Source organism: Nanorana parkeri, unplaced genomic scaffold, assembly GCF_000935625.1.
Source record: "Nanorana parkeri isolate BGI_ZX_2015 unplaced genomic scaffold, ASM93562v1 scaffold154, whole genome shotgun sequence".
Taxonomy (NCBI): Eukaryota; Metazoa; Chordata; class Amphibia; order Anura; family Dicroglossidae; genus Nanorana; species Nanorana parkeri.
In genome coordinates, this window is record NW_017306422.1 from 623,492 (window position 1) to 650,620 (window position 27,129).

At 39.1% G+C, this 27,129-nt stretch overlaps 1 protein-coding gene across 2 annotated transcripts in view; it reads left to right on the forward strand.

The window, feature by feature from the left end:
- The window catches only part of RNGTT (RNA guanylyltransferase and 5'-phosphatase), a 305,143-nt gene that overhangs the window by 215,143 nt on the left and 62,871 nt on the right, over nucleotides 1-27,129 (forward strand). For both annotated transcript variants that reach the window (XM_018554362.1, XM_018554360.1), the window contains one exon: nucleotides 23,896-23,996. In XM_018554362.1, the coding sequence (XP_018409864.1) occupies nucleotides 23,896-23,996 (101 nt within the window). The remainder of the gene's footprint in view (nucleotides 1-23,895; nucleotides 23,997-27,129) is intronic.

The following is a 27,129-nucleotide window of genomic DNA, read 5'->3' on the forward strand; positions in this document are numbered from 1 at the left end:
ACACACACACACACACACACACACACACACACACACACACACACACACACACCAATAAAAAAAAAGTAGATATCTTTGTAAAAGCTCTCATTAATTAATATCTTTTATGCTTTGCCACACAACATAACTTTTCCCATCAATGCCTGCAGCTGTTTTTGTTATTTTTGGGCAGAATATTTTTTTTAACTATATTTTGCTGCTGTTAACAGTTTTTCATGTTTCAAAGCAGATTATAATTACAGCCCTAACTCCAATTATTGCCCGCATATTCACTTCTTCTCTTTGTTCAATAGACTTAATTGATTCCATTCACATTCTAAATTTATCTATTTTCTGCCGATTTTAATTGACATATCATATTTTACTCTCTCAGCATAACTTACAGCCCAATTTCTTTATAAAGAAGGGAGGGTATAATACTGCAAGCACAGGAGAATTATACAAAATGTGCTGGAATACATCAGCCCCCTAAATTAGAAATGTATTTATTGCCAAACATTTGTATTGGTTTCATGCATATTTACTCATTGCAAGTCAACTATTATGCTTGCAGTCATTTGTCAGCAAAATATATTTATTCTAAAAGAAAATTAAAAAAATGTAACATATTACAAAGTAAAGGCATCGCTTGGTCTTACAATGCAGAGGAGATAACAGCACAGGTCATAATTACTGTATGTAATATTTATCTATATTATATCATTAGTATTGTTCATAGACAATACACACATTGTTAATTATCTCATATTTAAACATGTTAAGACAACAACTAGGTGGTTGTCTTTGCGCGCTGAAGACCTTATCAAACAAACATTCTATCTCTGTAGCTAGAAAAACAGTTTTTTGGTTTTGTTCTTTGCTGTTTTGTTGTCTTTCACTCCTTTAGTGCCTAGTTATGAGTAGTTTTAAAGCTTTTCAGCATGCACACTTATATTCTGTGAGCATGAATCGGTCTGTCTGCTACTAAAGGTTAATAAAGGTTAACAGTTGATAGTTACTATTAGAATGCACCTTAAAATGTCTTTCCAACTCAAAGAAAACCTGTCATCAAAAAATATGGGGACTGATATCCTCCTAAAAGTGCTAGTTGCCCATCTTCCTTTGCCATCAATACTTTGACTCATATATTTCAGGAACAAGCATGAAGCTAAAGTCTGATCTCTGGGTCTGCATACAAACACTTGATTTACTAAATTAATACATTTTTTCATTTAACTCAGTGAATCTCCATTCACTTCAGGCATCCAATCGTGTGCTAAGAAAATCCCTGTCTTGTAAAAAATGTCGTCCTATGGTAAATTACCCTCCTTTGAGAGTTTTATTTTCCATAGTAAACAGAGAGAACCCCACTTTATGCTTATGTGTCCCCTTTCATGCAGCATACCTAAAAATATTTTTTGAGAATATTTGTTACATGTTAGATGTTTGCTTAGTGGAGGCATTTGTGCAGACTGAAAGTTATTCTGAACAGGGAGTCTGTCCCCTTAGAAACACTATTAACCCAATACGTTCAAATAAAGTTAATTATGGTTAATAATTACCGGCCAAGCTCGCTCCCTTGATGGATTTCAATCTCACATTTAGTTTACTAATTTGTATTGTGATTGTAGTCTATCATGGGAGCCATCTTGGAGTGGTGAGTACTTTACAACACACACAGGGACCATGGGAAACAAAAGTAGCCCCCCTCCAGAAGGAAGAACAGTGTTAGCACGAATACATAGATGATTTCAGGATCTATAGCTGAGTGATGCATAAATAAGCTGCTGTTTTGTTAATATGGTACTTGAATGCATTTTTTGGATTTAAAGGAGAACTATGAGGTGAGTGCTTTTCACTCACCTCATAGTTCTAGCCGACCTGTGACAGTCTCATTGTCACAGGTCGGCTCAGTAGATCGGGAGGTGAGCGATCACATACCGGCGTTCGCTCCCCTCTCGATCCTGGATCTCGGCACAATTGTCGGGATCCGCTTCAGCTGCGGCGTCTCAGTATACCGCGAGCTATAGCTGAGCCTAGGGTGACGGGAGGAAGCTAGTTTGTGTCCTCCCATTACCCTAAGGAGAACTATGGGGAAAAGACTTAACCCCATAGTTCTCCTTTAACTCCTGAGTTTTGTGTCCCTTTTAGATTACATATGTGGGAATGTAACAAATATAAAATAGGTGTTATCCCAATTTGGCTGCAAAAGTGGAAATAAACATATTCCTCCTGTTAGTACCACTTTTAAAATACTAGGTGGTTCTTTCACCCCTACCCCTATTGCATGAAAGAACAATACTATTCTGACAGAAGTCACTTGGAGAAAGATGTGATGAAGTAACAAACATATATTTGAAAGCACATTCAAACACTGGGATAAGTAACATGGTCTAACCAAGATCACATACATGATAACACTCCGGATAGATCTCACTTTGCCATTCAGCAACATTTTTACCCTGAGGCTAGGAAAGCAGAGGGAATACCAACAATAGCTCTCTTTTGTCAAGCATGTACTGTTTATTTGTGCTTGAATTTCATTTTATATTACACTTCCTTCCACCCACATGGCAATTCTACTCCTTGTGCATTTACTTGTACTCATCTATTGCCTGCTGTTCAACATCCAACAAAAATGTAACATTTGGAGACCACATACTCACCCCTAACAAACATATCTTGCACCCTCTGTTAAACTAGATATAAACCCAATGACTGACCTGCCCTTGGAAATGCCATGTGGCCATCACTGGAGTGCATGCATATAAAATAAAGCTGGCCATGCAAAGGGCGAATTTTGGCCGCTACATCAAGAATAAAGGGCTAAAGGAAAAAAAATCTTGTAAATCTCTAAATCTCATAGTGTATGGCCAGCTCTAAAGTGTATTTCCACTTTTGCAGCGAAATTGGGATAGCACTTCAAATTTGTTACATGTTCTCTTTCACATTACATAACTTAAAATAAAATGCTGCTAACATTTTAAGTGCTTTTTACTTGAATAGAAATCCTACTTAGCTTACCCCTATGCAATGTTAAGGGCAGGGTCGCGTGAAGTTATGTTTATTGTAATTAACCCTTTCTCTACTGTGCTGGCAGATTTCATTATTAGTTGTAAACTCTCTCCTAACAAATGGTTAAAGACTTAGAAGTATTGTGTGTTAGTGAGTAGAAACTCACTCAGTCCTTAGTTTGACCTTTTACTTTCACTTTCAAACTGCTCAGAGTAGCCTGGAGTGTGCACAAAGGCCTTCACCAAATGAATATCTAAAAGATAGATATATCTATATATAGATATATATACAGGTCTTGAAAAATCCACTCGTCTGTGATGAGAGGACGGTGGAGCCCGACGAGCAGCTTCCCGGCCAGCCGTTGTAATTACACGGCCGGCCGGGAGCTTTACAGTCAAGTGATGGAGCGTCTCGAGAGACGCTCCATCGCTTGTATCAGCACTCAGCAGATGTCACTGCCGTTGCCGGTCCCGAGATCCACTGTGCCCGATGCGGCCGGGACCGGCACGGCTTCAGGTTTTCTCAGCAATTGTTTTCAAGGCCTTATTTGGACCCCACTAGACCTTTTGACTATGACCTTTGAGCACTGGTCTCTGCATTTTGGTGCTTTCCACAGAATATTGGGCTAAATTACTGGGAGCTACTTCACAATTGGTACCATTGCATGTCATTTTAAAAGTCTTGCCACTACAGTCTTACAGTGGTGATTGTTAAGGCTGAGGGAAATAAGTGGTAACGCCATGTGCTAGGACTTGTGTGCGTGCTCAGTGTTCTCACATCTGCCATTCAGCCTAGATCAAGCATCTTCCTTCTGCTGCTCCAGTCCTAAAGTGCATTGTAGATCTTCTGAGCACCTGCCTGCCTACTGTGATTTGGTCACCTCCGGCCACCTGTGACCCTTATCAGCTGTCTGGGTTTATAAGTATGGCCTGCGGGCGCAGGGATTGCTATGTCTGCAGCTGCTAGGGCAGAGAGTATTTCTGTCACTTCTCCTGGGTACTTTGTACCTGATGGTCTGTCTGATAACCCACTGCAAGCTCACTGCCCTCATCTGATGTCTGTCACCCCATCAGGGGTACCTCTTGCTTTTAGAAGTGAAAGCTTTGCACTCAGTGTGTCTGTGTTATATGTCAGTTGTCCACCTTGAGGCTTCGTGCACACAGGCCACCTGTATTGAACGCAGGAGAAATCTGGAAAATGTAGATTTTTTTACATGCATTCAGGCATCTTTAGCTGCATACAACTAGGCTGAAAGGTCCAGGGATGTGAAAATTCTTGTTGGTGTAAACTGAGCTGGACTGAAGGCACCTAGATGCTGTTAAATGTGTAGATTTACAGTCAGCCAGGGAAAGCATTGCATGCTTCTATGGGCATGCAGTGAAATCCAAGGGCACCTGGATTCATGTATTTTCATTACTTTGTGCACGGGGCCTAATAGGTGTGGCTATCTGCAGAAGACGCAAGCATAACTCCCTTTCTTTGTTTCTTCCACAGTCAGTTTCAGATGGGGCTTGTTTTAGTCTTTATGCCAGATGATGTATCCTCTGTCGAGGACCTGCCGTCACCAGTCCTGTCACAAAGATGTGTGACATCATTGAGGTGCTCACTGATGTAATCAGAGAATGCCTAGCATTGAAACTGCCTGCACAGGCTCTTTCCAAGGTCACTAGTATGGGTTCCCTTAAGAAGATGTGACCTGTTAAGACCTTTCCCCAACATGCTGTTGTGGTGGATGTTCTTTTCTCAGGCTGGTAACATTCTGAGAACATATTCACTCCCCAAAAAAGGTTTGAAGCATCACTACCCCTTAGAGGAGTTGTCCTCAAAAAGTGGGTTGTGCTGGAGGTAGATTCTGTGATCTATTGCCTTAACAGATCTCTCTCTCTCTGTTGCATAGACAGTTTGGCTGACACTCTGCATCTGCTCTTGAGGCTGGCAGAACCAGCATGCAAAAAAAGCTAGGAGAGAATACCATTCAAGGGAGAGCATCTGTTGAGGAAGGCCTTGATGCTTTCATTAAGACGTTTATGGGTTGGAAGAGTTCTCTCTTGCCAAGCAACCTGAAGGCCAAGGTTCAGGTCAACTTCTCATGCCTCCACTTTGAGGTGTAAGGCAGCCCCACGGCTTATATGTAAACTCTAGTCCCTCCAAGGTTGTGAAAGCTGGTACTCAATCTAGGATTGAGATGTCCAGGGCATGTGGGATTAAAGGGTTCTACTCCAGGCTATTCAGTTTCCAAGCCAAATGGGAGAGTACAGCTCATCCTGGACCTGGAGTCACTAAGTCAGTTCTCGAGGGTACGCAAGTTCTGTATGGAATCGGCTCGCTTCATAATTGTCTCCCTTCCGTAAGGAGATTTTTTTGCATCAGTGGACATCAAGAATACCTGCCTGCATGTGCCAATTGTCCCTTGTCATCAATGCTGTCTGCGTTTTGCTTTGGGAAACGATAACTTTCAGTTGTGACTCTACCCTTTCCACGGCTCTGACCCTTGCGCCCCTCTGTTCTCAGGATGTTCCCATTAAGGCCTATCTAATCGACTTTCTCCTGAAGGTTAGGTCTAAACAGACCCTACAGGAGGATGTCCATGGGACTATTCAGACATGTTAACGGTCTGTTCCTAACCTTTCGGAAGTCCTCACTGGAACCAAACCATCAGTTAGAGTTCCTGGAGTCCTCATGGGCATGGCTCAAGGCTGGACATTTCTTCCTTAGGACAATTTGCTAACCTTTGGTCCAAGGATCGACCCTTGGTTAGGTTTGCGATAAGGATTTTGGGGCTGATGGTTGCCTTCTTCGAGGCAGTTCCTTATGCTCAGTTCCATTCCAGACCATTACAACTGAGCATTCTTCACTGTGGGACAAGCAGACTCCTTCTCTAGACAGCCCCATGTGTCTGTGGGCTGAGGCAAGGATCTCAATATTGTGGTAGATTTCTGAATAGGCGGGGTATCTAGGAAATACTTTTCTGAATGTTGACAGTCCAAGGGACCTACTCACCTAGGAAATCCAGGCAGTCGAGCAACGTTTAGGAATTAAAAGCAATTGGACTCCCCCTTCATCGGTTGGGTCACCTGCAGTGCCCACTGGTTAGTGTTCAGTCCCACAATGCCATGGCTGTGGCGTGCACCAACCACCAAAGTGGAACTAGAAGCCATGTTGTGCAGTCCACTTAAAACTCTGGTTGTTAACTGCTTAGTCTTCTTGCTTAGACATACCTTGTTAATCCTACCTTCCTTTTCCCTTAAGTCAAGGTTTAAAGGTGTTCCACTTAAATCTTAGCATTGTATATTGGTTGATCTTTTATTTGGACTTGCCTTGTCTGTCCAACCTTCCTTTCCCTGAAGTCAATGGTTGGGTGCCCTAGGCATTGTCCTTTAAACCAGTAAAACTTTTTTTTTTTAGACCACCTTAGTTGTCAAGTTTAAGTTTTTTTCTTTTGCTTTTTTTTCTGCTCAGGAAGTTTGTTGTTCCAACTGTTTTTTCTTTCTGGTGGATATTTTGTTGTACTCCACTTTATTGGTTGAGGTCATTATTTCTTGAGATAGCAGTTAGCCATTAAGGCTGGGATCACACCTAGGTGACAATGTTTTTGTGCATTTCTACCCACATTTTTGATGCACCATTTGTGTGCTTTTTGCACGTTTTTATGTGTTTTATGCGCATAAATCAGGTCATTAATTTTAATTGCACCTGCAACTTAGTTTTCTCTTAGCCCTGAAAAGTCCCACAAATACCTGTTGAGCCTGCTACTGAAGTCCACTTAATGAAGCTTCCTGTGAGGTTGTGGCAACAATGCTGCACTGCTCCCTAATTCAGAGCAGAGTGTGTGATACCTAGAATGGTGGAGGTTTGCGAATTTGTGACATAAAGGTAAACAGACTGTATTTTTCATATCACGCATTTGAACAATCATTTGAATGAGTGTTATATACTTTGGACTTTGAACTCATTAAGGTTATGAAAGACATTTTTTGTCAAATGCTTATTGCAGATCACTGCAAGTTAGCACATTGTTATGTGTTTGTTTTTTAACTATCCAGCATGTCTGCACATTTCCATTTATTCTTTCAAGAGGGTAAACTGGCCTCTGTCTAAGCTGTTACAAACTTTGTATATTTAGAAGAGACTTTTTTACATATGTGCTTGAAAATACATTTCTAAAGAAACTTCTGTCCTTTCAGCAGTCACTTTTTCATGACTAGTAAAAGGAAGTCACACTGGCATATTGGTAACATTTATTTTAGCTTGGGTCTGCTTTTCCTGACAAATCTGTATACTGCATGATAAACCAAATTCAGCAGGTTTGCACAGTATAATCCCAAGGTAATGTTATGGCATAGAAGACTGTAAGGACACATCCCTATAATCTTCTAGAGTTATACTACTGTCACTACACTTTCAACAAAAATATGTTTGCACATAGGAGTGTGTGCCGGGTGTGCTTGGGCCGTGTTTTTAGTAACGGAGTCATTGGAGTGGTCACAAAGATCTCTGAACGGCTCACCAATACAGAGCACAGCAGCACTTGGCTTGGCAATACAAAGCACAGCAGCACTTGCCACTTACATTCCTCACATAACAGCTGCAGTCTTTGGTGCCTAGGAAGATGCAAGGGAGAGTGGCGGCGGCTTCCCATCCAATCAGGAAGCCAGGGGCGGTCACAAGACCACCTGCCAGGTTCCCTGCTTCATTACTACACCCTTGCTGGAAGAGGCAAGGGACAGTTGAAGAGATGGGAATCTGGGATGCCTCTGGTATAAAAAAAAGAAGCTAATTGGACATTAAAGACCTATAAAAAGATAAATACAATAAAGGAAATTTATCAAAACTGGAGCAACTGTACATAGCAACCAATCAGCTTCTCTCTTCAGTCTGTTCAGTCAAGATTTCAAAATGAAAGAGAAACTGATTGGTTGCCATGCGCAGCTGTGCCAGATTTTGTCTGCTCCAGTTATGATAAATTCCCTTCAATGCTCTTATATTAAGCAGACTGCATACTGGAAAAATATACCGTCATAAAATACCGTCATAAAACAAAACCGCATAATTAGCATTTATAAAATATATAAATCTTGGCATAAATAGTTTGATACAATTATTATTTTAGTTGCAGTTTATCATTTGCATTTTTAATACATTTTACTATTAAAAAAATAGTTACTCTATTTTTTTTTCTTTTTTAATAAACAGTACGTTGTAGGAAGACAAACCTGCTAATGCCAAGGGTGACAATATGTGCTTGTTGTATTATACAACCATGTTCGCTTTCTGAAATGTATTAGAACCCCTGCTATTTTTTAATACAGTTCTTTCAAAAAGAATCACCTTTTCAGCATGAGGTTCTTTGGGTCATTTATTTGAATACATATATTTTCTAGCAATAATTTGTCATTGTAACACATATGGTCATTAAATTATTTAGATAACGATTTTTCCATAGCGACATTTCTGCATAATACTACAGAATGCCACCCACGCCTTAATGAGAATGCTCGTTTGTATGTGGGTAAAATTATAGATGGGTTCACTTTCAGGCTTTCTTAAAAAAACAATATACCTAATATTTTAAAAAAATATATAAGGGATGCCATTGTTGACTTAATTCTGAAGAAACTAGTTGACTGGCTATCTTTGACCTTAAAGCTCTGACCCAGAACAAACATTACGTCAAGGAAGAATCAGAACTCCTGATCACTGCATACTTGGTCTAGGCCAGTAACTTTGGCTTTGGACTTGTATAACAGACAACTAGCTTTTCCTTGTGTGCAAGGCAGTGCAAGTACAGTAAACTCCCTGTTATCCAGCATCCACAGGGATTGGTAGATTCCAAATAAATATGGTTTCTGGTTGCTTGAGAGTTACTGTTAAAAATAGGTCTAACTAATGACATACCCCATACTATACCATACCATAAACTCTGTATTGACTTCATATTAATATTGAAATGCAGTACTCAAAAGCAAATTTAGACAAATAGGCACACGATCATTTCCAGGATAATACATGCTGCAGATCAGCAGAACAGTGAGATTTCTGGATAGTTAAATACTGGATAATTTATAGGTGTATGGCCAGCTTTACAGGGAGTTTACTGTATTGTGTAATTGTAATACAAACAGGTATTTATTGCTTTTTACAGAAATCACAGAAGTGCTCCCGATAATGCCTTCAACTCATTTAAAAGGGTTCATTTACCTTTTTGCAAAAAATTAAAAGGTGAACTAACTCCCAAAACCCTCCTCAACCAACCTTGCTGCACTTATCTGTAATGAAGGTCCAGCCTATGCCAGTTAATGGTCATGGCACTTGAAAATTTAACTGCAAAATCCCAGAGGCTGTATAGCAACATAATACTTAAAAAGGATTGGGAATCATCTATTCTTCCAGGATATCCTCCCAGAAGAAAGAATGCTCAATGGAGATTCTCATTATTCAGCATTAGTCCCATTTCAAGAATTATGTTTCTGTACAGCCTTTGGGCCTGTGCATTGAGCTTTTCAAGTGCCAAGATTGTGCTGCAGGCTGGCATTGGTGCAGTGTGAGGGCCATCATTACAAAAAAGCAGGGGACCTGGAAGGGGGCGGGTTGTCGTGAGTTTGTTCACCTTTTCATTTTTTTGTGAAAAGGTGCAAGTAACACTGTAAGAAGAACTGTGCCAAATTTTCAGACATTTTCCAGGGTCAGCATCAACATTTTGGACTGAGATGCTTGGTCACAGATGACAAAATCATGTGCATAGTTGCGTCTGAGCAGTCCTTAAAGGAGAACTATGAGGTGAGTGCTTTTCACTCACCTCATAGTTCTAGCCGACCTGTGACAGTGAGACTGTCACGGGTCGGCTCAGTAGATCGGGAAGTGAGCGAACACATACCAGCGTTCGCTCACTTCTCGATCCTATCACGGCTCTCTGCAGTGACAGGGGAGGGGCTGGATTCCCCCCTCCGATCCTCCAGCGCTGACAAGCCTCTTACCTTGTGCCTTGCTACAAGTTGACAATGTTGCAGTCTGATCATTGGAGGAGAGTAGACTGTGAAAATGTTAACTCCTGCCTGCAGCAAACTATTGACCTTATTTCAGCCTAGTCAAAATCATTTGTCAGAAGCTCAACCAATTTAGCCCTTGTAACTTTATATTCCTTATGTACCAGAGCAACTAACTTTGTCAGTATTTAAGATAACAATAGTATCATATGCAAAACAAAGGTCACACCTTTGACCTACATATGAATAAAAAAGTTAATACAGTGTAAGAATACTCAATGACGCATGCAGACAAGTTGCAAGTGTCCTTTAACACAGGAGCCGCTTGCATTTTGGCAATCACTCCTGCTAGGTAATACATAACAATTCCCAGCTGTAACTTTGACAGCCAGTAATTGCTGATAATTGTGGGGGAGCAACGAGAAGGAGAGGTGCTGAATGTATAAAATAATGTCCTAGAAATTGTGTTGACATTTGTTAAGGCATATCTCCCACATTTTGGTCCTCAAGTATTTATGCACAGCTCTTTACTTGTTAAATACACTGCTTCCAACAATGCAGCTTACCCTCTCCCTTCTCCCATCAGTGATTCAGCAGCTTTTTGATGTCTATTGGAACACAGAGCAGGTGATCTGAGAAGGGGAAGCAGATTGAGCTAAGCTACCTGAAAGCTTAACTAATCGACTTTAGTGCTTCTGCTTTGAACTAAGTGGAGTGATTGCTCCACAGTGCCTACAGCTACATTTTAGTGATGGCTTGTTTTAAAACTTGTTTACTGTTTGTTAAGAATCTGCAAAAACTTGAATGTTCATTGCTATACCACTGTTCTACTTCAAGCTCAGTTTAAATTGCTTAGTTTTTTTTTGTTTTTTTTAAATGAATAAACTCCAGGTTGCACGCTAAATACACAGCCTAATTACCATTTAAGGGATGTGTTTTACCTGCCAAAAGATTTGTATTTCAGCCGTCTGATGAGCTCATCTCCCATTCACTCTGCTCCTATCAGAATGCTCATGGATTGGTTTCTTTTATCTCTAACTGCTAAATACGCAGCTAGATTACCATTTAAGGGACCTCTTTTACCTGCCAAAGGATTTAGCCTTGATCAGCAGAGCAGAATTTTTCTCTGCTGCAGTTCAGTAACACAGGTCTGCAGCTGAAGGTCAGTAACACAACCGGTGACTGGACAGTGCAAGGAAAAGCAGCAGACTGATGAGCACATTTCCCTTTAACTTTACTCTCTCCTCCTATAAGGATTCTCCTTGATTGGCTCCTTGTGCTGCTTCTACCTATCCCAGTCTGTCTAGGACTGCAAACGGCTGATACCAAGTCAATTTAAAGTAGTTACAATGCTTAAATAAAAAAAAATGCAATGATAGCAAAGCTGCCTTAATTTGTCTGTTTTAGATATATAAACTTTAAATTGGCCATGTAGCTCCCTGGAAGCTATACCAGGCAGACATATCAGACCCATCTTTGACTGTGATTTCTGATTTGCAGGACACAATGTGGGTAGATGGAGCCCAGGAGATTTTCTTCAAGATGGAAAATCTCCCTGTGCAATACCAAGTGTCTTGGATGACTGATGGTGGAGATTACCGACAGGAAACACAGAAATGGGCCAGTTATTGTAAGGGATGCTTAAAAGGGGGCATTGCTGTTGCAGTGCCATTTATTACTAGTTGTTTATACAACCGAGTGTTCCAGTTGCAAATACCAGCATTTTGCTATACAATTTACATGCTTCATCCTGTTGGGTCTACTTACCTCTGTCTCCTACCTAATCTCATGTTGGACGCCCACCAGATACCACTACAGGGAACAATAATAATAATCTCAGTTAAGTCTGTTGCTGTCTCTTACTGGGTTTTTTATTTGTTTTTTTTGTGCTTTTAGCGTTAGCTGACACGTTGTTGCTTTGCTGACCTGAGACAAAGAGCTCTGGGCTTCTATTTTCTGGAAAGTCTTCACAGTGCTGCAGAATATGTTATTGATGACCTGTAAAAGGAAAATGAGATCTGAATAAAGATGTTGTCAGAGAGTACATTAGAAACCAGAGGGCTTTGTTGCAGTAATTGAGAGGATGTTACCATGGTAAGCCCTTTTGTTTCCATGACACTTCTCTGGTTTTTGAGAAATCCTGCACTTCAGAGTATCAGATCCGCTTGAACTGTAATAAATGTTCATCTGAATGCAGATGATTGATGAGAAATTGCCAGATGTTATTTAAAAAAGTAATATGGTCACAGTATGCAGCTAAATAATGCAAAAGTTTTGGTTTTGTATGTTCTCACATTTAGTATACATACTGTTTGTTTCATGTAATTGTCATCTAGGAAGTGAATATTAATGAGTTGATAAAATGCAGCATAACTTTGTGCATATTTACGTACAGTATAATTCCAGATACTTCACTTTGCAGTGATGGACAATATTTTTTTTTCATGGATATCACAGTAGCATTTCATCTATTTTGTGCCCTTCAAGCTGCTCTTTTTAGAGCCTTGGTTCTCATCTAGTGGGTCATGACCCAAAAGTGGGTCGTGACCCCGTGTCCTGTGGGTCGCCACATGCCTTCCACTTTTCTACGTTAGAGGCTCTTCAGCCTCCCCCTAGCGCAGCACTGTCAGTTCTTGCACCGAGCAGCCATTCAAAATATGCTGTCCGGCGGCGAGTGTGTCAACTTGAGGTGGGCTGCGACTATGGCCACGACTGTGCTCCATCCATACGTGCATTGCTTTCATCTCCCTTGCATACCCTGGAGTGACATCACATTCTGGCTCCTGGCACCTCTACGAGCGCACATGGGAGCTGTACAAGCAATACACACATGGATGGAGCTCTATCACTGCACAGCAGGCCACACTGGACCCCAGGTTGAGGATCCACAACAGTTTTCAAAAGGTAGGGAGACTGGATGGATCTTAAAAGAAATACAAAATTGTGTCTGTGGTGGTGTGTGTCTGTCAGTGTTTTTCAGGGCCCGTTCACACTAGTACAGTGCTTTAATCGCACAGTCCCATGCGATTAACGCACTGTACCATGCAATCACATCTACCGTGCATTCTGGTGTGGGAGTTGCGTTGCATACCCCAAACGCACATCCCGCACACAGTTTGATTGCCTGCACTGGAACACACAGTACCGCAATTCCATACGTTCCATTGCAGTGCGCCTTGGGTTGCGACTTAATGACCGAGGACAAATGTGGGTCCTGAGGTTCCACAGGTTGAGAACCACAGGCTTAGAACATTCCAGTGGACAGACAAGAGTAACACTTTGGTTTATCTACAGTACCGGTCAAACAATGTATTAAAACCATCAAATGTGATAGGTGTAGTAAGTAATAGTTTTTGTAAAGGTGAGCTATAATGGTTTTTGATCAGTTTGTTTATTTTATTTATTCAATGTTTCTAAGTCTTAAACTGTGTCCTTTTTTACTATATGTGTACATTTTGTTTTTATAAATAAACATTTACTACTGGACAAAGGAATTCTCACTGCAGCAATGCGAGTTACTCAGTTGTATGAGCGCTTGAGGTCTGTAAACAGCAGTCTATTTTCAGAAGGCTGTAAATAGATAAGAGAAAACCTGAAAAGGAGAAAATTGCTTCACCTGTTGGCTAGAAAAAAAAATACTAAGCATTACTATAAAATATTTATTTACTTACTTAATTTATTTATTACCTGACTAAAAAAAAAATTAACTTTTTTTTTAACCTTCATAATGCAATAGAATAATAGAAATAAAATGTACAACACCACACCACTGTTGCTTTAGGTAAAGAAAGGCTCTAGTGCCCTGCATTTTGGCCAGATTATTTATTTTTCTATTAAAATATTTAACTAAAACACACTGCAGTTTAAGCTGCTTTCACACATTGGCAACATCAGGCAGAAGATTGTGGTTGGTCCAAGTGCTGTAATGTAAGATGAACAATCAGCGCTATATTAGCCTTCCATCCTGGCAGATCATACTTCTCCCTGTAACCCTAACATTAGTCCTCCCTTAAGTTAACTTAAACCCTTGTTGGCAGAATGGCAACATCCTGTGCTAGGATATTTTGCATTGTACACTAAACACGCTGCACCGAAAGATGCCAGGGGAATGTCCTAGCGCTACAATCTCCCACTTCAGACAGGCAGTTGGTTTACCATCTGTCATTCTCAAGGAGACATTTTCCCACCTATAACAGCAATGTATTAAGATTCCATTCTTTCATGTCATCTTCATGAGTCCATGAATATATTGTTGCATGCGGTGCCCAGTTCACAGATTCATATCAACTTATTAATGCATTTCAGACTGCCATACAAGCAATGAATATAATTATGTGAATAACACAGGTCATCATGACATTACAGAATTTACCCATACACTTATTACCATCATCTTCTTAATCAGTTTCCCCTCTTAGCTATTTCCCGTAAGTCTGCTTAGTCCTGGCTGATATGTGTTTTGTTTAAATGAAGCTCATGCATATTGAGCATTACTTTACATTATACTGAGAATATATAACCACAGTGTACATTACAGTCAGTCTAACACATTTGCACATGTAGCTTTGGATTTCATCAGTAGGTTCAGAAGCGAGCAAGTAAAATGATAGGTCCACATTTGTGATAACATCTTCTTGCAGTAAATAGAATTAGAGCTATTGATAAGTGAATTTTCACCTTTGTGCCAAGTAGTTGGATGTGAAAAGTGGCAGCAACACAGCATAATTATTGCTTCTGCTTCTTTGCACTCGTCATGGTTTTTTTTTTATTTCCCACTTGCAACTATTTGCCTTGAGGAACCAGGTGTATTCCAGTCGAATTTAATTATGTATATACACGGTAAAGATAGCTTTGCAATTATTTTAATTTGTATATTTCAGCGCTGCATGCCGGAATGTGATTTTGGTTCATCACTCTGTAATTACTCATTGGAGTGTGATTTTTCAAGGATATTTTAATGTGTTTAGTCTGATGACATATTTTGTCTGTCCGTCTTGTGCCGTATAAATAAGGTAGCTATTGCAGTGGTGCTCTCACTTGTTTAATTATAAATGCATCTTCTCCATATGATCGTTTCAAACTATTAGGCTGCTTTCAATCTGTGCATCCTGTGGAGGAAACACGTGGCAAATTATTGTGCACTAATTGAATAGGGCTGAGTGATTTGTCATTTAGAAAGTAGCTTTATGATTCTTTAATCGGGACTTCCAGTACATCACCCAGATCTAGAAGAGCTGTTTTTACTTTTTAATTCTTTTTGCAACAGACAAATTGTTGAGTGATGAATTTCACGAGATGTCTTTGCTTCAGCTGTTGCATAACTGATACATGCACAGGATTAGCTGACATGTGAATGTTCCTTTTTTTTGTTTTTACTCAATAGTATTTTCTTGAAAAAATATTTAAAACAAATAGAGAACCAATTTGAAGTATAGAGATGATATTAAGTTATTATAATTTTTTTTTTTTTAAAGGAGACTAGAATTTTTACATTGCGTTGATCCATTTTGTCTTGGGTTTGGTTAACACTGCTTGATCTGTGGGAAAAAAATTGATTGTGCAGTGTTAAGGTTTGGAAATCTTTCCAAGATGTGAAATGGCTAGGGACATTGATTTAGTATGGCGCTTATGCAGTCATAGATTTTGTCTGACTAGTCTTTTCCCTATATTCTTTGTCACTTGTATTGGCTGCATGCAAAACCAGTGGCATAAGGCTGGTTACATTCTGTTATGTTCTGCATCCAGCATGTGATTTTTCTTCATTTTGCAAGCCATTGTTTAAATACAAATAAAAGGCTAACATTTGTCTTGGATTATTCCTTTCATCTTAAAAAAGTACACAATAAAATCCACATTGTTTGTTCATGAATGGGTTCTTTTATTGTATAAACGATTGGATCTCCTTTTCTTTACTACATGACAGCCACATTTTGCCTTTGTTTGATATTATTGTTTTCTTATGTAATAGACTTTGTAAGCTTCTTTATTTTTGCTATGAGAGGAAATTAATTCAAAAGATGCAAGTTGTATTGCACATATTTTTTGCTACTACAGAAAGATTTTGTTAGCACTTAGTCTAACACTGTATTTTAATGTGAAACGCCTGTTTTAGATATTCTGTTGTTTTGTATACACTGACTAGTCGGTGTACAAAAGTCTCCACAGTCCTACTCTTTTTAGAAAATCCATAGTGAAATCCTTTGTGCAACACATATTAAAATATTTATTTGTAAAACACAAATATATTGAACCATTGTATGTGTGCTAGAAAAAGGTGTGCCCATACAGAAGAGCCCATGATAATTAATACAAACTACTGTCTGGTAAATCTGAGGGGAACTACAGACGGGCAGAGTATGAAATGTAATTTTAAAAATGTATAAGCTTTTTATCTATCTATCTATCTATCTATCTATCTATCTATCTATCTATCTATCTATCTATCTATCTATCTATCTATCTATCAATCTATCTATCATTGTGGTTGCCATTTAATCTCAGCATGGGCAGACATCAAGACTTCATGGACAGCCTGGGCCTAGGATCCAAGGTGCTCCATAGGGTTGTAGGAATTGATTTAAATACTAACAGGGCTACTTGCAGCCACTAATAAAGTACCAGCACTTCAGCACTGTTGTCACATTAGAAAACTTTACTTGCGACCTGTACTTGCAAGTCACATTGTATAATCCTGATAATACTGGCAACTCAATTTGTAGCCTAAAATAAGTTTGAAAAGATCAGATTAGCACTAACCTTAAAGTCTTTGCAGTGATACCTTGCATGGTTGGTGGAAGTGGTATGTCCGCTAAAAAAAACTGAGCTTGGTTTGTTACATCCATGCTGAGTTTTGGAGGGACATCCCACACAGGTTTTTATGCATTTCACTGTGAAGCTTTTTTTTTTTTTTTTTTACAGCATTAACCTTTAGGGAACTAGTACAGTCATGAATGTACTGTCAGATAAACCTTTTGGTTATGGTGACATCTGCTGACCTAAAGTAATGTAAGCAATGTTAAAGTCAAAATGTCACTTACAGTGGATGCTGCTCCTTGATAAACGTTTTAGCTTCCTTCAGAATCAGCTGGTCTCCTAAATTCTGGCCCTGATATTCTGCTTAAGGGTGTGTGAACTAGTGAGCTGTGTATGTATCCACAAACAGGCGGAGGGCAAGCTGCTCCTGTGCTCCCCACTCTTCCCTTGTCCAGGCTGCTTTAGACTGTGCTGTCCCCTGTGAAGGAAGTTCAGGTTAGCTGAGCTAAATGAGTTTGAGCCAGTGGTTTGAAAATATGATGACTAAATGCTTGGGTAAAAATTTGCTGGGCAATGTATATTTCATTGATCTGGATTCATTATTGAAAAAAAGCTTGATAGTTTATTGCTACTTATGTTTTCTTAGTCACTTTAAATGGACATCAGGTATGAAAACCATAAATGCTTGTTTGTGCGTGACATTATTTTGCTAACTATTACTAGTATATTTCTACATGTTGCTCACCTGACCTTCTGACAAGAGATTTTAATGAACAGCAGCCACTATTCTATCCAGCCCTGAAGTATCCCTTTCTAATTGTTATATGATCAGGCCCTAACAAATAGATGTCTACTGCTGCCTGAGTGAGACTTGTTTACTTCAAAAAAAGTGAACACAGATGTTATATTGCTTATGTCTTGTGGACTGTGGTGCAGTTTTTTGCCTTTTTTTTTTTTTAAAGCTTGTGTTAAATTAAAGCAGGATGATACTAATACTCGGTAGTTTTTCTCTCACTGAGGTCTCTAGGGTCTTTGGCAGTGTATAATCACATCTCGAGGACTGAAATGTTTTAATGTTTGTTGCTTAAAACGACCAGTAAACCTATAACATCTTATTTTTTGCTGGTTCAGATGCCAATAACATTCATTAACATTAACACTATGTATGTATACATACATTTAAATATGTGATTTTTTTAATTAAACTGCGCTTGTAGTCTGTTTTGTTTTTACTTACTGTATAACTAAAGCTGCCTGTAAATTGTATTGCATGGTTGGAATTGCAGGCATGATTTGCAAGAATGAATTGCAGATGTCTTTTGCTATCTTTCATTATAAATAGGAATTGTCTGCTTTGCAATGCATACATGTTTAGCAAAATGCAAGGGGCATGGAAAGTGGGGCAAGCCTATCGTGGGTAATACAGTAATGTTCATGTACAGTGGGGCAAAAAAGTATTTAGTCAGCCACCAATTGTGCAAGTTCTCCCACTTAAAAAGATGAGAGAGGCCTGTAATTGGCATCATAGGTAATTTCTGTCGTTTCCCATCATTTTTTCCCAAGCATCGTTGGCTAGCAATTTCTGGGGATCACATTAAACATGTAATTATCATTTGATCTAGCTAACAACCATATTGGGTGTCTGTCTTGTCTGGGTTTTTTTTTTTAAAGTGGAACGCCAGTTGAGGGACCATTAACCTACCGCCCTTCCTCCCCATCCCTGGGCCTATTTGCAGTTTTTAAAATTTAAAATATGGATACTTACCTTTCTCTTCTGGCTATGACTTTGCCATGTAATGAGCGCTGTAACTAACAACATTCTGTGTTGCAGCATTGTAAGCTCTGTCAGGGTACCCTGCACAGGTGTTCTCACACCACATGCAGGTACCCACACAGGATGACCAAATTAATATGCCCACACAGGATAGGGTTATATGCACAGTTTATTGGTTCCACATCAACAAAACTACAAACCCAACAGAGAGGGGTAACAGGCCTGCAGATGTACAGCAGGCCTCAGGATACCAGAAGAGTGAAGCTCAGACCAATGTGAAAACACACCTTCAGTGGGTAGCTTAATAAAAACCTATGCTCACAGGAAGCAGGTTGAATGACTAGTGCTCATTTATCTCAGAAGACTTGCCACATCAAGTGATGGAGAAGTATCAGGAAAGTATTGCAGCGTAAGCTGCTTTTTTATTCTTATGTCTTGGGCCATAGTTTTCTTTATTTGAAACTGGAGTTCTGCTTTAAATGAGGCTTAAAAAGAACAGCTGATACACATTTTTCTTTGTGATTACTTGGCCAAAAACATATTGAAGGGAATTTTTGTCGAAATGGAGCAGACAAAATCTAGAGCAGCTGTGCATTGCAAGTAATCAGCTTCACTCTTTTTCAAATCTTAACTCAACAAACTGCAGAGAGATGCTGATTGGTTGCCATGCACAGCTGCTCCATATTTTGTCTGCTCCAGTGGTGATTAATTCCCCCCATTTGTGTTTTGTAAAATATTCCTCACCTTTATGCAAGTCATTCTGTGACTTATATGTTGTAGTTCTTGTGAATGATTTTTAGTCAGTATTGTTTGTTACTGTTTATTAAGCTGGACTTTTTGGTTTTGGATAAAGGGGGAAGGGGGACACAGCATTAAACAAAACGTTTTGGCTGGTTTTGATTTTTAGCTATATGCTTTTTGTAGTATATATGACATACTCATCTATAACTCTCATAAAACAAATATGGTTATATTTTGAAATGTCTCTGGCCTACTTGTGGGATTCTAACTTAATAATGCATTACATTAAGGGGTGGTATTATAGGTACAACAGTGAAATCTCTCAACCATAATTCCTGACTCTTCCTGTCAAGAATTATAGTTGGGGAAAAAAAAACAAAACTTTATTTTATCTTCTGTTGATAGGGACAAGAATTTTGAAACAGTCATGTTATACTGCCTGCTACAAGAGGTTTGAACACTGGCAAACAGAAGTTGAAGACCCACCTGTGATGGTGATGAGGTCTGGGCAGCCCAATGCTAAATAGGAAATTCCATCGTCCCCTCAGCTTTTTTAAAATATAATCAGATCAAATATGTGTTCTATTTAAGATTGTGAGAGTCTTCACCTTAATGACCAAAACAACATAGTGTTTATTCAGGCCTCTTGTATTACTGTGTAATGGTCTTTTATGGCAGGCTACCTTAAAAGACAAAGTAAAAAACACAAAGTAAGGCCAGATCACCAATAATTAAGTTGAGAGAGCCCAGTCCACATCCATCTCCTGTTTCATTGTCTGGGCTCTGCTGGACCTCCTCGAACCGAAGACTTTAAGTACTTTCATGCTTATTCTCCTTTTTATTTTACTGTTATTTTATTTGTCTTTCTTTTTGTAACATCTTTTTTCTGTATATTTTTCTGGACCGTTTCTTTTACTAAAAACGATCTTCTAAAATCGTTAAGCTTACCTCTATGCTCTAAATAAAAACTTTAATGTATCCTTGTCTCTGTGGAGAGTGCTATCATATTGTAAAAACCTTCTATTCCTGTCTGCAGGAACAGTGGGCATCACAGGCATTGCGTAAGTTTGAACTGTCGCAGCATTTGCTGGTACGGTGCGTGTTTCCATTAAAAGATGTGGTGGCACCTGGAAAATCTCTGTGTAGGGTGAGAGTGGTAGTGATGATGTCATGGTAGGATCTGAACTGTGTATCATCACATATTGGTCACAGTACCATGGGATTGGACAGCCCGCTCCTTCACACTGCTTACTTATAACCACGCCTCTAACCATTATGCCTCAGAACCATGGCACAGCCTCTGGTGTGACCCTGTTTTTGAAGGTTCACTTGGTGATCAAAGCTGGTTGGGCTGAAGCACTGGGAGCTTCCTCACAGTTGGTATTATTGAGTAACACATTTTGAATTTCCTACTGCAATAAGGGTTAAGTCTGAGGGATTGAGAGCTAACATCATCTGCAAGGTGGAGTTCTGCGCACATGTGTTTTGCACTCTTTCCTGCTACTAATGAAACACCTGGTCTCCAGTTCCTTTCTCTGTTGCTGCCCACCTACAGTGACTCAGTTATGTCTGGCTGCTTAAAACCCCATCAGCACCAGCTGCCTCAGTTTGTTAATGCTTGAGGCCTTATTTCACATTGTACCCAGTTGCTGACCAACACACACTGCAGCATGTATTCTCAAAGACAGACAGAGGACATTCCTGCTGCTACAGGTGACCTCAACTCATACTCCTCTAATGGATCTGGGAGAAATTACCCAGAATCGCTGACCTGTAATCTAGAACTTGCGGCTGCTATCCCCTGTTGTTGTTTCTCATTCAGATTTTGTATCCCAGCAATCAGGAGAGGCTGAATTTGGGTCACCACGCCTTGTCTCCTGTGGTGGACATGGATATACAAGGGATTGCTTCAAACCCTATTGTTGCAGTTTGTATCACTCTGCATTTGGAGGATTAGCCTGCTGCTATAAGCCCTGGGTCTTTTTGAGCTCCTAAATTGTACCAGAACATTTTCCTTTTGATTGGTCCATGGTCATTATGGATGCACCAGTGGTTGACATTCACAATAGCACTAGAGGGGTCGAAGGTATCTAATCTAAGCAAAAAGTCTTATTTTTTGTTATCTCAGAATCGTAAGTTTCATTTTGAGACCTGGTTCCTGGAGGCTTTGGGTGGGATTAAGCCTCTATTCCTGTGTCCACATCTTACCTGCTAGCCAGACCTCATTATTAGTCTTCCTCTGTCCACAGGCCTTTATATATGTGAGCTGAATGATGCTCAGGACTCTCTCTCTAGCTCTCTGCTGTGGGAGCCAGCTGCTGTGTGAAAAGTCTGAATACTGACTTAACACTAAAAAGGCGTTAAGGTGCTTTTCCCTGTCTTCTGCATGGTTTACCACTGCCAATTCCAGTTTAGCCAACCCCACTTTAAATGGTTAAACTTCAGCTTGAAGTTCTAATATTGGGTAAAGAAACCTATAGTTTATTACAATTCTATACAAAGGACATGTATTGTTTCCAGTGAATAAAAGATGAATATTCACTTAATTTCAGTTCATAGATGGTGTTATTTGTGTTTAATGCCATCATATTCTTCTGTTTCTTATATTCTGTCAATTTTATTTTTAGTATGACCCTTTGATAGACATTGTATTATAAAACATGCACTCAGAATTCCTTTGCATGTACCCTGTGAATTCTAATATCTGTTAATCTAGAACTAGATGATCTGTATTAAGATGCAAAATGTAACATCTGCTCCTGTTAATATGGGAAATATGTACTGCCTTGCAAAGCTTTGGTTTACTGTTCCTATATTATGCAGAATGATTGCTAAGAGACAGCCACCATATGTTTCTTTTCTGGATTAAAATGCATTGTAGAAAAAAAATGAATGCAAAGATGGCTGCTAACCAAAAAAATTTAATTTTTCAATGTAGAACCTGAAAGAAAATTTAGTTTTTTATCCCCATGAGTTTTCACTCCATCAGTTTGAGAGTATGAATAAATTTTTCCTTCTTAAGGCATTCCATGAACACCATGCATTGGCATATAATCATTGTGCAGATATCTGTTAGCATGGTTACGTCAAAATGGGTAATATAAAGTGTTGTTTGAACATATTTCCTTTTTTTTCTTTATTATGGTAGGAACTAAACAAAATTTAAAACATTATTGTGGCAGGTAAATGGCAAACCCTTGCATGTTAATATTTTTTAGTCAGCAAGTGGAGCTTTAGGCTCCATTTCACAGGGTTTCCTCTATCTCTTTACTGCCTATTGCAAAAAGCCTGTTGATTACAGACCTCAATTTCTCAAGGTTACATTTACATACACAAGTGAATGACTCAACCCTTATTGGAAAGCTAAAGATGGGGACACAAGGAGCGAATTTCAGCGGATTCAGCAGGAATCAGCCAAAATTTGCTCCGTTGGTGTCCCTGTCCCCTTGACAGAAGTGGATCATTAGATCGACTTTTGCCGAAGGGACAATTCCTCGGCCAAACAGTGCTTTTTGGATATTCTGACAGCAGCCGGTGCTGCTGTCAGAATACGAGATCACTGCGGGAGATTCATCCATCCTCGCTGTTCAGCGTGGCTGGAGGAATCTGTCATATTTTTTTCATTCAGCCTGCAGGTTGTACAAAAAAATATATAATCGTGTACACCCTACTTAACTCTGAAGTCTCAGTTAGAAAAATCCTTTCTTAAGGCAGGCTGCTTTTTCTACTCCCTCTAGCAAACTCTAAAGCATCAGTTTGAAAACTTTTCAACTTAGGAGAAAAAGCTAAATAAATTGACCGAAATCCATTGTAGTTTACTTTAAAATTAAACTTTAAATTGCAAAAGTGTTCTTCTATTTGATGAGTTATACCAACAAGCACAAACTATTAGTTTTCGTTTTTTGTTCATGGTACAAAATGGACACATTTTGTCTTACATGTGTATTTAACGTATGTTTTATAGTGTTTATCCAGCGAAAACTATTTTTCTTTTTAGTTTTATATGGAGCAGGGATGGATTAAAACCCCTGTCAGGTTGTTAATACTATCCAAAGTTCTCTTCCCCACATATCACAGTGACTACAGTTTTGCCAGGCAGGAGCCTAGGGTAAAACTTCAACATGGACATAGTTTTTTTTTTTACTTTTGCCTATTTCATAGAGAGTAGCTAGAACCCTTTTCAGCTTCGTATTGTGTTCCTGTTGAGATTTTCCCTCACGTCCAGTCTAGGGAACCATTGCCAAAAGGTTCTAATCTTTCCCCACTCAATCCAAAACTGCAATTAAAATGTTTTGGCTAGACATGCACTTTAAGAAAGTGTTTATCTGTCAATAAAACGTGATACTTTCTACTCTGTATACATTGTAATTTTTTGACATGGTCGCTAATGTTTTGAGATAGCTTATTCTGTATTTTTACTCCACAGTTAATTGTTTTGGGGTTTTTTTTCTAACATTTTCCTTACAGTTTTGTATGTGCTTTAAATCTAATGTGTTTTATACCTACTCCTAGAGCTGTTATGTCCATCCAGAAGCTTTTAGAGCTGGTATTGTCATTGTAATGGACAAAGACACCTAGCAATCCAGTGTTAGAATTTTCTATTGGAGATGGCACTTCGTTTTAATGGTATTCGCCTTTCTTCTGTTCTAGAAATACAAAGCCGGTCGTTGTGATGACATTTTGAAATGGAAGCCTCCTAACATGAATTCAGTAGACTTTCTGCTTAAAATTACTCGAGTTGGAGGAGAAGGGTAAAATTTCCTTTTCTGATTGCTGCATTGTATGTTCTATGTAGCTCTTAAGTGCTATAAAGTTAATGTATATACAACCAGAAGAGCATCTGCTTAGGGTTAGACGTGTAGGATACATTCATTTATCTCTGCAAAGTATTTTGAGTTGTGAAACGAGTTTTCATCTGTGGAATATGAGATATATATACTCGCATACAACGAATGCATATGAATCATACAATTGACTTCAGGTTCTATAGTGTCCAAGCTAAGCATACAAACATGCCAATCCCATAATATACCACCATGTAGTGTAACTTTACCTAGATTTCTTCAGATCATGTAAAAAAAAAAAGTGTTGAAAAATAGTTAGGGTTGCATGACTTTGATCAGGTGACAGCCACTGCATGTAAACACCTGCACACAGCATGTAATATGTGATACGATTACATGCAGTTACAAAAACAATCACTCTCCCTGGATGCACAATTGTGTATCCAGGGTTAGTAATTCCTATCTGCATGTAATCATATCACATACCATTACATGCGGTGTGCAGGCATTTACATGCAGCTGCTGTCACCTGATCATTAACTTGAATGGGGACAGTTGCATTGCTGTTTTAAGGACTGGAAACCTAAGGTTAATTAATTTTAAATAATATAGGTTTCCTTCCATTATTTAAAAAGCAAAAGGAAAAATCACATCAGCATACAGCTCTGCATGCTGAAATGAAATTAGTCATTAGTTTAACAAACATTTTCATTTTACTTACAATTTCTTGTTTCCTACTTCCTGTCTCTCTTTGGCAAAAGTGATGTAATGATATGATGCAAAAGTGATGTAATGTGCCCAAGTGTTGCATTCCGGGAAGGTTACATCAGCAGAGCATTGCAGGATAATGTAATCTGTAATATCATGAGATGATGTGCATGGTAACATGTCCTAGTCAAATGTGCCAGAGTTTCGGGAAGTAAAGGGAGATGGATTAATCTGCATGTATGTATGTCATTCTATTGATTGGCAGAATTGTCATTTGCTTTTCATATTAGCCAACAGTCGAACCTAGAAAAACGAATAAAGTGGTCAATGTGTGTATATTTTAGTCATTTATAAATTTCAAATTGGTTGCCAGTGCACCACAACAAACAGAAAAATGCACTACTTTTTTTTTAATTGAAGTGTTCCAGAATGCAAGGTATGTGTGTTGGGCTGTGCTGCCATACATTGTTTGTTGGCTGCTACTGTATAGTGCATTGAGGTGATATTTACAGTGAATGGCTCCACACCACAGAAGAACATGTGCATTGTGGTAATGTAAGAGTCTAAATGGGCCCATATACTTTTTAGGCAATGATTTACACCTATTATTGCTATTTTAGAATGGCTCCATTACCACCTGTGTTTTGTCTCTATATTTTTTTTACAAATTTAATAGCATAACAGAAAACACTTGACAACAAAGATTTTGCTTCTTGAGTACTTCTGAGTGTAATCACAAAAATAAAGTGTAAGCTAATCTGACACATACCATTTTTCTGAAATCTTTTATTTTTGTATTTTCTTGTCACATTTTTAGTTTACTAATATTTGATTGCATTATATGATGCTTTGTGAAGCTCATTCATGTCCAGGCATACACACAGGGATAGTTGCAAAAGGTTTGTGGAACTTGCACAGGTTGGGCATGTCTGCGAATGCTTAGGCTTAGTGTAAGGGCTAAAGGCGGCTCGCAACATAACAATTAGGCCTAACCCAGTTACAGTCTTGCTGTTGTAATTGTTGTAGTGCAGTCGGTGACATCAGATATGTGGTGAATATGCACTTAAGTCCCAAAGAGGCACCATGACTAGACTTGTTAAGAAAGCGTATGAACTCTACTTTAGTTGTAAGATTGGTGATCATTACAAGGCATGAGCTTCTCACATTTGTTGTGCAAGATGTGCTGTCAGTCTGAGAGCTTGGCTCAGAGGAACTCGGAAGTCAATGCCGTTTGCTGTCCAAATGATGAACAAGAACAGAAAGATCACCTAATGGACTGTTACTTCTGTCTGACTAATGCCTTCGATTTCTCCGCTAAAAATAAGAAATCAATTAAGTACTCCATTCTGCCTTTAGCCATGAGACCAGTGCCACATGATGACAGTCTGCCAGTACCAAAGCCACCAGATAAATTAAGCTTTTATGAAACAGATGAAGATGCTGCAGTGCACCACACACAGTGACAATGATCCGGTTTTCAGTCGTGTATGTCTGGCAAGCATTATCGTATAACACAATTAAATGACCAGAGACATAGGTTTGTCAAAAGCAGAGCTACTGGGTTCAAGGATAGTGTTTGCCGTCACCAGGTATACAAATTTCTGTCTTTTAAAGCCACCAAGATGATTGAAAAAGTTTATGTAAAGAACCTTGTTATCTGTACTGACTTTGACGGTTTGTTGACGCCATTGGCATGTGAGGATGACCCACTACAATAGTGTCTCTTTACTGATTCATCAATATTTAGCCTCGAGGCTGTCTTGTTACACAATGTCAATGTACACCTTTCAATACCTGTTGACTCTGCTGCACACATGAAGGAAACATACGAAAACATGGAACTGTTGTGGAAGCACAGCCATTACACAAAATACAACTGGAATATCTGTGAATACCTACACCGTGAGCACAATTATTAGGCAAGTGAGTACTTTGACCAAATCTCCATTTTTATGCATATTGTCCTAACTCCAAGCTGTATAAACTGGAACGCTTATTAAGCATATCAGGTGATGTGTATTTGTGTAATGAGGGAGGGTGTGGCCTTAGGAGATCAACACCCTATATCAAGGTGTGCATAATGATTAGGTAGCTTCTTTTTCTCAGGCAAAATGGGTCAAAAAAGAGATTTAACTGACTCTGAAAAGTAAAAAATTTGTAAAAATGTATTTCAGAGGGATGCAACACTCTTGAAATTGCTAAGATATTGGGGCATGATCACAGAACCATCAAACGTTTTGTTGCAAATAGTCAACAGTGTTGCAAGAAACGTGTTGAGAAAGACACAAATTAACTGCTAAAGATTTGAGAATAATCAAACGTGAAGCGACCAGGAAACCATTATCCTCCAGTGCTGACATATTCCAGAACTGTGCCCAGAAGTACAAGGTGT